The following is a 14175-nucleotide window of genomic DNA, read 5'->3' as shown; positions in this document are numbered from 1 at the left end:
TTTTTTCTATAATCTTAGCTTTTGTCATTTAAGCATTTAAATCATTGAATCCATACCATGTTTCTCTGTATGAGGGATCCTCAGAGAATCCCATGCCTTTAAAGAGTTGGTAAGAGGCTCGGTTCTCTTCCTCTATGAAACAGAATACTGGGTAGCCCTGACCACATAATTTTTTAGCCATGCTGCTAATCAAGACTTTAGCGTAGCCTTTCCCTCTGTGTTCTGGCAAAGTGTACAACATTCCTAGGGCGCAGTACACATAGGTCAAAATCCAGGAAACAGGGTTTCCTTCAGGACCCAGAACGCAGCAGGAGGGGAAGTTTGTAACCATGTTGCGGATCATCCTGGCAGCGCCTTCATTATTTCCAAACTTCCACGTCCGATTCACCAAGTCAATGTGGGATTCGTCCAGGGTGCTGAGGCAGATCCCAGAGCTGATGCACAGAAGAACAAACTGACATTTCAGAGCAGATTTTTATTCTTGTAATGAGATGCTGTTTTATGAATAATTTGCCAGAACTTTAGCTTTTTTTAATTGATTCTGTGAGTCAACAGATTCTATGAATCTGTTAATTGATTACTATACCTGTTTATAGTAGGAAGCTTGGATGCCTCTTTCAATATCATCATGTGACAAAGTGACAGTTGGTTGCTGGGAACATTCCTTTCTGCTGCAACTGCTTTGACTATCTCCATGTGGGGAAGACTGGTTCCTTTAACACAAGCAATCATAGCTCACATGAGTAAAACTTGGTTTGCATTTTTATTTCTTTGCTTTACTGATAAAATTCAAATAAAATCTTATTCTGCCTGCAGTGCATTGTGTTGGTTATTTCAGTTTGTCACCTTACAACCACAAATTAAAACCACTGGTTTTTAGAATTTGGATTTGTCTATCACAGACAAATCCCAATTCATTTGGATTTATCTGTGATAGACCTAAACAAAGGAGTGGACAATTGTGAAGTGGAAAGAAAATGATGCAAAGTTGTCAACCATTTTACAAACAGAAATCTGAAAATGTATGCATTTTATTCAGTTTATTTTAGTCTGATACTCCTAAATAAAATTACCTTCAGAAGTCACTTAATTAGTAAACATAACCCACATATGTCTAATTTAATTTCAGTATAAACTGAGCTTTTCTGTGAAAGTCTTAGAGGTTTATTAGAGACATCATGAGGATCAGACAGATCAGGAACAAACCTGGGAAACACTTTATAAACCATATCATAATACCTGTTAAGGTAATGATAGATTATCAAAAAAAGTGAAGCGTATGGCACAACCGCCATGATATGTCCTATTTGCAGCTTGACACAGACCATGTAACACGGTAAAAAGACACCAACGTTTACTTTTTAGAATATCTGCAAAACACAAGTGGAAAACAAATTGCACACCACACTAAACATCACGCAATTTCTATGGGTCAATAGTTCAGTGTTTAGATGTGCAAAGCTGATAGACGCAGACTTAAATAAAACTTGCAGCTGTCCTTAGTACACATACTGTATAGGCATATATATCTCCACTTCACAATTATGAACCTCTTCCTGGTGGTTTTTCATATAAAATCCCAAAAAAGCAACATTTAAGTTTCTGGTTATGATGGAGGTGTGAATACATTTGTAAAACACTCTTTATGTATGTATGTATGTATGTGTGTGTGTGTGTGTGTGTGTGTGTGTGTGTGTGTGTGTGTGTGTGTGTGTGTGTGTGTGTGTGTATGTATGTATGTATGTATGTATGTATGTATGTATACATACATACGTGTGTGTGTGTGTGTGTGTGTGTGTGTGTGTGTGTTGTGTGTGTGTGTGTGTGTGTGTGTGTGTGTGTGTATGTATGTATGTATGTATGTATGTATGTATGTATGTATGTATGTATGTATGTATCAGTACAGGAACAACCTTCCTACATGATGGTGGAAAGGAGGTGCATAGAGTGTGGGAAAACTACAAATTTCACTCAGTGATCATATAAAGAAGGATCTGGTTTTGTTTCACAAAGGAAGCACTTTTGTGTTGGTTCCACCAGCAAAACCTTTCTGTAATAAAGGCTTTTGAGTACAAGTGGAGCATTCTAGAATAAATATGAAAAGGCTTATTGAAACCTAACAGATAAGAAAACAATATGCTCTTATATATTGTAATCTTTCTAGTAGTTATACGATAGTGAGTTTACAACACATATATTTTCCTCTGAATTATGCACAGGGAACTTTGAACCAAATTCAAACCAAAGTAACCTTTTAATTTGAACTCTGGGGTGATAAAAACAAATTCAGTCTATCATTACTGTGTTGATTCAGTGTAATTTAATAAAAAGAACAAAAGAAACATGTTATTACCAAGACAAAGGTACCTGCTCCAGTCAAGTACAGAAGAGTTCCTTATTGTTTCTGTGAGAATAGCTTCATCATTTGCAAAAATGAATGTGTCTTTGAACAAATCCGTTTTCTGGAAAGAACAGGTATGCAGAATTTAAAAAACTAACATACACAAAGTCTGCATGCATTTCGTCCATAATAGTAATTACCTCTTTATACTGGGGTTTGCAGATAATTACGCTGAACTGTGGCCATCTGTCCACTAAAACGATGTAAGAATCTGATTTCACTCTGTTTCTGAGGACCAAGAAACCGTAAGTCTGGAAAATAAAACAGTTTTAAGTCTGGAAGTCTAGAGACGTTGGTGAAGAGCGGCACAAAAACGGTTAAGTTGTGAAATGCAGTCGCGAAATGGCTCCACGTGCAGCCAATAAATTCATGCAGCAAACACACCTTCAGTGACTGAGGAAGCTGGCTTTGCAGTTCAGCCTCTGCAACTTTCAGCTGGTCTTCAGTCAGCTCCATGATGCTAAACCAGCAGTATTTCACAAGAAAACTTCCAGTGTCTCAAGGTCCAGTGGAGAGGGGCGGGGCTATCGAACTTCTTTTTCCTTTCGCACTTTCGAGAAAAATGACTTCTTGATCAAATAAACGCACCAAGTCCTGGAGTAGCATCAAGTTCTTGTTGGAAGAATTATAACGTCATTATTATTATCGTTATTATGCTTTTGGAAATGCTTACATAGAAACGTGTTATTACCAATTCTACTACTAATGGTAATAATATTAGATTATTAATATTAACAACATTATTATTAATAACTGCATTATTATAATTTTTGTTTTGTATATGTCATGTTTTAACACTATCCCAATCTCAAACAATTGATCATAGAACGTCCTAGACTGACACATAGGACATTGGAGACATTTTAAAATCTTGTGAAATCTTTATTTTTGAAAATTAGTAAAATAAAATAAAAATAAAAAAGTCAAAACAAGTCCTGGAGTAGAATCAAGTTCTTGTTGGCTTACTGAAGATTGCACAGGAATAAATAAGATGATTGAGTGGAGACTGTTGAAAAGCATGTCTTGGTTTGCATTCATACATGTGGTGCTTTTAGTATAAAAATGCACTATAGTTACATTGAAAGTGCCACTGATGGTTATGAATCATGTTTGAATCTAAATTATTATTTAATTGGATGCCAATGCAAATCCATCTTTTAATGCATAATTGAATAACACACTTTAGGTTTAATCACATTTTGACAAAAATTAAAAGCTGCTGCTTCACAGTCATTTCCAAGGTTAGAAGTTAAACTCAAACCATGCTGCTCTGTAGGAAGTGTCCTCAACAAAGCCCATGTTTTGGAAGAGTTTGTAGGACACCATGTTGTCTTCCTCTATGAAACAAAAAACCGGGTAGCCATCTGCATGGATCTTTTTGGCCATGGTGCTGATCAAAACTTTGGCGTAACCTTTTCCTCTGTGCTCAGGAAGCGTGTACAACATTCCCAAAGCGCAGTATTCATACAACAGTATCCAGGCCACAGGCACACCATGAGTGTCCAATATGCAGCAAGTTGGAAAGTTGCTAATTATGTTTTTAAAGTGTCTGTAACCCTTCTCATCCCCACCAAACTTCCAGGTTTTATTCACCATGTCAATGTGGGAGAGGCTGAGAGATGAAATCCTTGATTCCAGTTGACTGGGGAAAAAAGAGAAAACAAAATTAAAGTTTTCCTATTTTATAATATGGAGCTGTGATGAACTGGCGACCTGTTCAGGGTCTACCATTCCTCTCGCCTGAAATGTTCACTAGAGATAGGCACCAGCATCCCTCCCGACCACACGAGGGACAATGGTGTAAGTAAATGGATGGATGGATTATATTGAGCTAATTGTGTTTTGAAGCATACCTGTCAACATCTGGTGCACGTAGATGGCTGATGTCTGGAAGATACATCAGATGCACCAATGTGTAGGTCCTGTTGTTCACTTTTTTTTCTGAAGACACTTCTTTGAGTGTGGGAGCATGGGAAATATCAAAACCTAAGGAGAAAAAAAAAATCTCTAAATGTCCTTTTCTTGTATTGCTGCTTCAGTTCAAAATAGCAAAAAAGCACAGAGAAAATGAATAAGTGCTGTTTGATAAGTTCCTTCTTTAGGTAGTAGAATTATGCTACTGTAATTTTGTCTGGTATATTGACAACTCATCAAGCTATATACTGCATCCTGCATGATTTTATCTGAAATGAGAACACTGTTGGTTTTCAGCACAACTGACCTCCAATTAGGAAATAACTGCTCCAGTCAACTTCTTCGCTCAGCAGTTTCCTTAAAACTTCCTCATCTGTGCTGAAGAAGGACACCCTCTTCTTGAAGTCCTTGGATCGCTTATTCTATATTAATAACCAAAAGTAAATAATAAATAAATAATTTAAAATATTTAAATATGATACAAAAGGAAATGTGAACATTGACTGACCAAACAAATGTATCTATGATTACATATTTAGTGTTTTAATAAATTATATTTAAATAATAAAATGCAGAAATGAATAAAATTGGAATTATGAGTTATGTTTGTATTTTTTTAATAATATTGATCATTCTGTTTTGTAAGATGTGGATTTATTCTATGTCAACCCAAACTATCAATGTCAGTGGGCGCTACTAATACTGATATCTGCAGTTACACTGATTTGCAGATCAGCCAATCAAATATTAGAAGAACCCTTCCTCTTGTTTCAGTCGGAAACTAGTGGACAACTTCAAGTTTTTTCACTTCACTAGTGGGAGTGAAATAACTTCAACTGCTTTCAATTATTTAGAATCTGATTATTCCAAATGATTTCTAGATGTATTATTTTGTGTATTTAATAAATTGACACATTTATGCAAATATTAATAAAATATTTTAAATCAAAATTATAATTAAAAAATAGAATTGAACAAATAATTATATTTATTTTAGCTTTAAATATTCATATAATAATAATAATAATAATAATAATAATAATAATAATAATATAATAATAATAATAATAATAATAAGGCAAATAGTAATAACAAATAATTTCAGGTTGTTATGATGATTTTATTTACATTATTCAATGTATCAATATTTCTTTGTGGCTCTTTTGGTCCACGATAATAATGCTAATGTACAATTGTGCAAATCAGTGACAGCACATTTCTACAGAGTTTCCAAATTCGCGCTGGCCGTGAACTCACCTTAGGATCCGGACGCAAAAGGATCACTTTAAACTCTGGCCACGAATCAACAACAACCTCCAAAGTGCTCGGCTTGTTCCTATTACAAGTGAAGAGGAAACCGTAAACCTGAAAACAAGCAAAACAGCGGTGATATATTCTTTTTTATTTTTTAAGCAGAAAAGTGCCACCAATAAAGGCTACCTTGTAACTCCTCGGGAAATGTTTTAGCAAAACTCCCTCAGCGATCTGAAGCTCGTCTTTACTTAGCACCTTCATGTCTGCTTTACGTGCGGCTTGTTTTTCCAGTTTCTATGGCGTGTCTCAGGTTGAAAACCCTGGATCAACTCAACACTTCAGCTTTTTGTATAAATAAATGATTAACCACCGGTTCATGGTTTTTCAAGTTGTGGAGTTTAAACAACTTCCTGTTTTAAGTTTTTGAAAATAAAAGCCTTGATTTTTTTTTTCTTGTTTAGTGTTAGTCTGGCATGAAATGCCTTCCTTCTTGCCACTTGCTCATAAAGACCTGATTTGTAGAGTGAATGAGTCATGCCACAAGAACATTCCGTCTTGAAGCAGGAGTGTTCAGCACTTTCTAGCTGTAGAAAATAGTGAGATCAACTATTTTCTATGAACAATACGAGTCCAGTCACAAAGTATTGCACTCCGTTAGAAGTTTTCAAACACAAAAGGAAATGTTCAGGAATAGGAATTTAACAGAATGGTTAATAAGATGCAAACTTTCAGAAGTGAAGACTTGCAACATTGTATTACAAGTCAGCCATATTGGGTATAAAACTCATGACTGTTAGTAAATTCTAATTTTACCAAACAGAATTCCAACTTGAAAGAATTTTTTGTGCTTTTTCCAGCAGGTGACACTGAAAACTCACGATATATAGTGTCAGGAGGGCAAATTTTTGAGTTTTGGATTTGCCCATATCTTTAATTATTCCACAACTTTATTGCTGACCTAACCAGAGTGTGTCTTGGTCTTCATGATACTGTTTGTTCAATCACTTTTCTTCTACTTCTCTATCACATTGTCCAATTTGATGGTCTACTACACGACATCCAAATAAACACATTGGAATTTATGATTGCAATGTTACCAAATGTAAAAAAAAAAAAAAAAAAAAATCTCCAAGAAGTCTGATGAATACTTTTGTAAGACTGCGTACTGAAATGTTTACTCCCCAGGGAGTTTCACAATCATTTACATCATTAAAAACACCTCATGTATTGGATTGTTTGGAATAACTGCTCAGCAACCCAAATGACTCACAGGCTGAACAGCTGGGTCAGAGAATCATGCGACCTTAATCATGCTATTAGTGAGATTGTTCTAAACAAATAACTCCTATAGTACATGATGAGAACTGAAGAAACATTTTGGTTAAGAGGTCATATGTCCTGAAAAACCAAGAGTTCCAGGTTTCTTTATACTTAAAACTTGACATAATGAATTGTTCTCTTTATAAAATTGTAATCTAACAAAGAAAGCCTTTTTATTAAAAACAGGTAAGAATCTAATGCACTACAATTTAAGCTTGTGAAGAATTGTTATCTCAGTAGTTGGGAAACGAACAAAAACGGTTCTGCTGTCCTTTCTCAACATATTCAGCTTAGCTCTGGCAGCTCAATTAATACCATATTAATAAAAAAAGAAAAGGCAGCTCAAAGACTGGCATATAATATTTGTCAGCAACACAGATATTGCTGACAGAAGCATGTGGGCTACAGCAACAGAAAACTATAATAGACAATATCAAATTGGACAAATATGGCGTAAACATCACAGAAATAAAACTTTATCCTTTCTTATCCCAGTGGTGTAACCTTGTGAGAGGTTTATTTTTGGTGTTCTTTGGGTCCCGTAGTACCAATTGGGCTTTGTTAATCTCTCCTGATTATGATTGCTTCATTGCATTCTTATACCTACTTTGTGTGGCCTACTTTAAATTACCAAAACACAAAACACCTCAACCTGGTTTATTGAACATGAAAATGATCTCACAGAACTCCCAATACCATCCACAGTTTCCTGATATACTTGCCGGTGTCATGACGTGGGTGTGCAGGTGACACATTTACGAAAAATAAATCTAAAGTTAAAACTAAAGCAATCCAATCGCCTCCTACTAGTTGTACAAATTTGTAAGTAACAAGAGACCACATTTCCCATTCTTGATAATTAACTACATCCCTTTTGCCTTGATGTTGTCATTTAACATGCAGAAAATCTGACAGATTATTTAATAATAAACTAATTTGTGAAGCAAAAGAGGAAGATGTATTTGCATGGGGACTTTCAAAAACAATCCAAGAGGAAGTTTATTTCAAAACAATTTGATGATGTTTTCCGTGCCGCATTACTGTCCAACATAATGTTTACAGTGCAAACAAAGAATATATTTATAATAACTCCATTTACACATTTATGAAAGTTCCAAAGCAACTTTATTTTAAAACTGTGAAGAGTTTACAAGTTAAATAAACAATTTAATGCTGTATTTATTTATTTTTCCAGTTGGAACTAGTATGTTTAGTAAAGACAGAATTTCAATTAGGTGAGAAACAGAAAGTAATATAGAAAAGATTTCCTGTGATGGCTATGTTAATTAATCTAAAAGAAAGATGTTATATGATGTTTGTTCTACAAGTAATGCTGAGAAGTTTCCTTTCTAGCATTTCTCTTCCAGCATCCTGATGTCATTGAGCCATGGGCGGCTCCACACGGTGAATCTGCACTGGTAAGGCTGAAAAGAACAAAGCCCAGAATGAGAATGTGTAATACAATCATTTTAGCTTTGTATACTTCCTAATGCAGATGAAGGGAGAGGCCTTGCAGGCTCATCAGCAACATTTACCTGAGCATCAGCTGGCAGGCTTTTGACGTCGCACACTTGATTAACATTGTTCTTTCTGCAGGAGGTCTTTACCATCTTCACAGTCAAGATGTACTTCAAGCCTGCGACCACCTTTAAAGAGAAGTAAATAATAAAGTCGGCAGACAAAAAAAAGCAAGGCTATACCTTTCAGATGCTTTGTTCTCGGCTTACTGTTTTATAGACCCAATTTTCAGGCAGTTAAGGGACTGTTTACGGGGGCTAAGTTAGTGGTATCCTGTGATAATCGTCTTATCGGACTTAAATAAAATAAATAAATACAAACAGTTCAAAGTATTAAAGGACAACATACCTGAACCTGAGCCTTGACCACTTCAGCTGCTTGACGGAGGAACATGTCGTTGTTTCCTGAGTTGTGTTGGGCAACAGCGAAGTTCAGCGCATTTTGGACACCGTCATTGTGGATGTCTATATCTGTCACGCCACCAATCAAAGACCCCTCCACAGCTAAAAGAGCTGAAAGTAACACAAAAACAATCTTCCACATCATTGTCATGCGTGCGGTGAGACAGAAGGGAAGCAGGAAAACACTGGCGGAAAGACTTTACTGTTATGTAAACAAGACCCGCCCTGTACGTAAATAATAGGCAGAGGACGCAGCCAATCAACAGTCTCTCTGCGACACAAATCCCGCCTCCCTATTACATCCTAGTTATGACCTTGTTTTGATTTGACATCTTCCGCTTCCGCCGCACTAAAACGTATTAAACCATATTTCACCCGGGTCGAGTTAATCTGTATTACAAATAATAATAATAATAATAATAATAATAATAATAATAATAATAATAATAATAATAATAATAATAATAATAATAATAACTAGAAAATTCCTGAAGAAATTTCGCTGGGCCTGCTAAAGTGTGCTCGTTGGTTGGAACCCAGCGTTCTGATGCTAAAAATTAGCATCAATGCTAAGCTTAGCTAACAATTACAGCATGGCATGTGGAGAAATCCAATGTGTTACAGTGGTTGTTTTAAATCACGTATATATAGCCCAAAACATTCTGCCATGTTTGTAGTTCCAACATTCTGCTCAGCCTCCTGTATTAACTTCCACCATCATTGTAGTTTTGAAGGGGAGCAGAGCTCTCAGCCAACTGTGTGAGACAGAGAGGTGGAGAAAGAATTCTATCTTTGTGAGACACCCAGTCAGTTTTTCACAAAAAAGCAGATTATTAATTTATTAATAATTATTAAATATATTTATTATCATAAATACATTAATACTATGTATTATTATGTGTAAGTATTACTATATGGGTGTCTCCATGATACCTTTGTTTGAGTTTTCTTCACTGTAACAGTTTTAATGTATAGTTTTACGATACTACACATCATGGAAGTAAAACATTACATCTAAACAACTTATAGATTTAATGTTATTATTATCTCCGCTTCTCAATTACTTTCTATTCAAAAAACATGTTGATCAAATTGATCAAATTTACTTTAAACATAAATATACCACTAACGTGAATTATTGTGAGTTTGAATTGTTTTCACACTGTAATGTCAGAGTGAAAACTCGGCCACAAGAGGTCGCAAAATGATCAAGATAGTCACAAAATTACCTAGATACACTTTAATTAAAGAAAGTTGTAAGCCCCTCTAACATATTCTTATGTTTCTGGTGAAACCTTTCAGCTTTTCCTACTTATAAAACACAAAAACTCCTGGCTAAATTGTGGTTGAATATTTCACAGCTCTGTCTGATTGCTTGTTTAAAATGGCTAACTTTTAAGCATATTCCACAAATTTATAATAGTTGAGCTTTAGTTGAATTTCACTTGTCTGGTTGTTTTATCTATAGTGCACTGTGCAGGTTTGAACATAAAATCAGTTTTAGGAGAAAATTTCAGGCAAGCTATTATGTTCTTTTTGGAGAATTCGCTCTCAGTCCAATGCAGTGTAGCTTTAATGTGGAAAGCAGGATTCAAAGATTCCTTGAAAGTGTCTGTTTTTGTTACATTTTCCAGTTCATGACAACAGAATAAAATAGCGAGCCACTAAATAACAAAAAATAAATATCTCAGAATTTCTCACTTTATTGCTGGTTTAATCATTTCAAATGTGTAATTTATTAAATTGCACATTTAATAACAAGAACATTTCACAGACAAACGTTGCCCTTTAGAGGCTGAAAAGCATTTCATTTTCTGGCCTCACTACTAATCTTCTGGAATGTCCATCTATGAAAAGACTGACATGGCGAATTTTCTGAATTTTCTTGTAAGAAAGAATTATCTGTCCACTTAAAACACTGCATGTAAGAGGTAGAAAAGAGCTTTAAAAGACACAGTAAACAGTGATGCTGCCATCTTTTGCCATGGACTAACACACAGTATCTTGTCCACATGGAGTTGTTTACTTTTGAGGTGATCACATGGTCAGGTAATCACATGCACCTTACAATCTCTTTCCTTTGCTGCACAATTCCTGCACACTTTTTGATGCAATATGTATGTAACTGTGATTATTTACCAACTTGTTTCCTGTAAGAGGTTTATCAAGTTTAAACACCAAACTGGGTCACACAAATAGAAAATTTTTTTTTGGAAAAGGTAAAGGTTAGATCTTCACTTAATTTGCACAACTTCAAAGTAAACAGCGAAAAAGCAAAGGTTTTAAAGCAAGTTGATGAAACAGCAATATTTGAAGTTTGAGGTTGTTCAGCTACCCAACATTGTGGAGTGAGAGACATAATTACAAACTGAATAAAATCTTTTATTAGGTAGAGGGCATCCTATAACTCTATGTATGCTGGATTGCAGAAAAATGATAAAATAATTCCACAGACCTCTGGAATGAATTTATGGTGATTGCTTTCATTTCAAGTTCTCTCTTGCAAAAAACAAAACAAAAACAAAAACGAAACCAAACAAAACGTTTCTAAAGGTGTGTGACTCAGGGCGCGCCTCATTATTATGCAACCTGGATTTCCCTGCCTTGTCTCATTAATTGTAAAATACTTTTTGACTCAGAACTGCACAATTAAATTATCTTTGAGGTTTTTACATCAAGCGTTCTTTCACTTAAAACTGCTGTTGCTCTTGGAATATCAGCTGTAATAAATCAGAAACTGAAGCATTTTGGTTCGGTTTCTGAACCAAGATGCCATATAGGTATGACCAAATTTGTCTTACCTTGGCTGATCAATGTTTAAAGTATTTTTTTGTTTGTTGATTTGAAGTAATTTTAAGTATTCAAAGTAGCATATCCAGAATATCAAATTAAATAGATGATTTAAAATGGAGATCAGCATTAGGGTGATGGCAGGGAGACATTCCATCCTGTCAGACCTGGAACTGACTAAACACTAAACTGTTAAAATACAAGTGGAGACATGCAAAATGCTGGTCAGCATTTTAATGCCAATAGAGATGTTTCATGTGCAAATAACTGCTGATAGGTCCTCATTTAAAATAAAATGTCTATAAAACAGTGGAGAAAAATAAGACAGCAGGAAGTGTTTCTATAATGTATTGACTTAAAAATGCACAACACACTTTCCAGATTTTAAAGTTTGAAAATCTGAAAATTATTTATTTTATTTCCACTTCTGCACCATTTTGTTTTGATCAATCATCAAAAGTCATTGTAAAATACCCCGAGCTTTGTAACAGGAAAACAAAGGGAGGAAAAAATGTAAAGGTATTAATTCTTGTACCAGTCGCTGTCCATGGGTTTATCACATGTGTTCTGGTGTCAGAGAAGTTTATTTCAAAGTCAAAGATCAATCTGAGCAGTGACTACTTATCTCTGTTTTACTTTTTCCTCTAGCAAGTTGTCATTTAATTGATTTTTGTAAAATTCTGGTAATTTCCAAAAGTGGACAGCTGAATTAAAGAAATACTACCTTGAGCACAAAGGTAACGTCAGTCATGGAAAATATGCAACAACCTATTAAAACAGAATATTTTAATTCTCTGAAACTTTAAAAGCAAAGTGAAGGAAAAAAAAATCTCATTACACGAGTTAAAATAACAGAACAATATACAGATTAACCACAATACTCTTATGTTATGTAGGCATCTTAATCACAGTGTTCTGATTGGTAAACATGTCAAACTAGTTCAGTTTTGAACTTCATCTGTTTTTAATTCATATCTAACCTCATCAGGCAGGTATTCCTAAAATAATAATTCATACTGAAAAACGTTTGGCTTTCATTTCCTATTAATCAGGAGGTGCACAACTTTGTAATTTTAACCTAAAATACTCACTGCCGTGGCAGTTATTCAATTGAATTAAACTGTCTTTTTTATTCAAATAAAGCTATTTCATTTTATCTTGCTGATTATTTTCCTGGTGTACAATGGAAAGATCTATGTTGTTCAGTGGAGGAAGTGAAAAATTCTAGTATATTGAAAAAGTCAATCTTTATTATCACCTCCAGTTGGTGTGTGCAAAATAAAGTCCAACCAGAGCCTAACGCTATTCTAAATAATTTTGTATTTATTGTTTTTTTGTTACTATTTTACAAGAGAGCAAGATGAAATGAAAGAAAAATATTGCTTATTAACTGTATGCAACTGTTGTGATTCACTCTATCTCATAATCACCCATTCACTTTCCTGACTTTCCTCCACTGGCAGCTTGTGTATTCCCGTTAAAGTTCTTTTGTTTAATTTTGCAGTTCCAAACAGCCTTATCATCATTTTTCCCCGAGCTTCTTCTCTGTTACACTCTCATTTCATCACTCTGGCTTGTCCAGTTTCTCCCAGTCCTAACCAGTCCTAACCAGCAGAAGCGTAGGACACAAAGCCTCGTTGTTCTTCAACCCGGCTGAGAATTTACTCCAGTGTTGTTAATTCTGATTTTATTTGTTTACTTCTTTACAAGGATTAGTATCACATGATGATGAAGTTTTACATATTTGTTTTATTCCTAAAGTGAGATGAATTAGAATCTACTACACTACCTTCTCAGGAACCTTATTGGACATACAGCTATATTTCTTCCTCAAAAATGTTAAATAACCAAAGGACCTCTCATGTTGTTGTGTCATTGGTTTGCTGGTGACCTCCTGAGGAGTCAATATTGATTTTTGGTTAGTGCAAATGAAACAAAGGTCTAAACTGTTTCATTATCCTCAAATATTTGTGTAATTCAATCAGAACTTGATGACACACTTACAGAAAAATTTCATGGATAATCAGAAATATATGGACAGTGAATTAAAAAGTACACAAGAGTGCATTTGATCACCTGATTATGCAAGCACAATAACAATAACATGGTCTATATATGTTGTATGTTGATGACATGCCTGAGACATTAACTTGGAGAAATGGTTTTTATTCAATCTATTTTACCCTACAGGCTCTCCAACTTTTTTTGCCCTTTTCATTCTACATCTATTCAACTACTTTTAATAGTTTTTGATTTGACAACCCCTGCTTATTTTTAAAATGGCGCTCTGCTCAAACACAACCAATATCGGTGAGGTACGATGGTGGCGGGCCAAATGCAGTCAGGCTATCCTGAGCAGACCCTAGTGCAAAATGGCCCTAAATGGAGGCAAAACGGAGAGGAGGATGTGTAGGATTAATTTTATTTCACAAGTTATGTTTTGACATTTTGGAAATATAATTTTATTCAGGGGATAGCAGAGTAAAGAGGGGGAGAATTATCCATGTTGTTCTACAACATAAAATACTGATGATCAATTGAAGTTAGCCACAAATGTGAAACTGACCAGCAATATGA

The 14175-nt window shown here is 34.9% G+C and overlaps 3 protein-coding genes across 3 annotated transcripts; all 3 read right to left on the bottom strand.

Moving 5' to 3' along the window:
* Positions 1-28: 28 nt before the first annotated feature.
* Positions 29-2903, bottom strand: si:dkey-76k16.6 (uncharacterized protein LOC566817 homolog). The gene is made up of 5 exons (XM_055030085.1): positions 2786-2903; positions 2542-2652; positions 2354-2462; positions 587-713; positions 29-434 (listed from the first exon to the last, which is right to left on the bottom strand). Exons 1-5 carry the CDS (start codon positions 2855-2857, stop codon positions 29-31), a joined length of 825 nt encoding a protein of 274 aa, XP_054886060.1. The 5' UTR covers positions 2858-2903.
* Positions 2904-3268: 365 nt separating this feature from the next.
* si:dkey-76k16.5 (uncharacterized protein LOC566887 homolog) lies at positions 3269-5961 on the bottom strand. The gene is made up of 5 exons (XM_055030082.1): positions 5756-5961; positions 5573-5680; positions 4623-4737; positions 4255-4387; positions 3269-4043 (listed from the first exon to the last, which is right to left on the bottom strand). The coding sequence occupies exons 1-5, from the start codon at positions 5828-5830 to the stop codon at positions 3644-3646; spliced, it is 831 nt and encodes a 276-aa protein (XP_054886057.1). The 5' UTR covers positions 5831-5961; the 3' UTR covers positions 3269-3643.
* A 2030-nt stretch (positions 5962-7991) lies between these two features.
* Positions 7992-9025, bottom strand: LOC129359796 (cystatin-C-like). Its single transcript, XM_055029688.1, has 3 exons — positions 8756-9025; positions 8425-8535; positions 7992-8313 (listed from the first exon to the last, which is right to left on the bottom strand). The coding sequence occupies exons 1-3, from the start codon at positions 8957-8959 to the stop codon at positions 8239-8241; spliced, it is 390 nt and encodes a 129-aa protein (XP_054885663.1). The 5' UTR covers positions 8960-9025; the 3' UTR covers positions 7992-8238.
* Positions 9026-14175: the final 5150 nt, after the last annotated feature.

This window comes from Poeciliopsis prolifica, unplaced genomic scaffold (genome assembly GCF_027474105.1).
Source record: "Poeciliopsis prolifica strain line A6 unplaced genomic scaffold, Auburn_PproV2 SCAFFOLD005, whole genome shotgun sequence".
NCBI lineage: Eukaryota > Metazoa > Chordata > Actinopteri > Cyprinodontiformes > Poeciliidae > Poeciliopsis > Poeciliopsis prolifica.
This window is presented reverse-complemented; position numbering and strand designations above follow the sequence as displayed.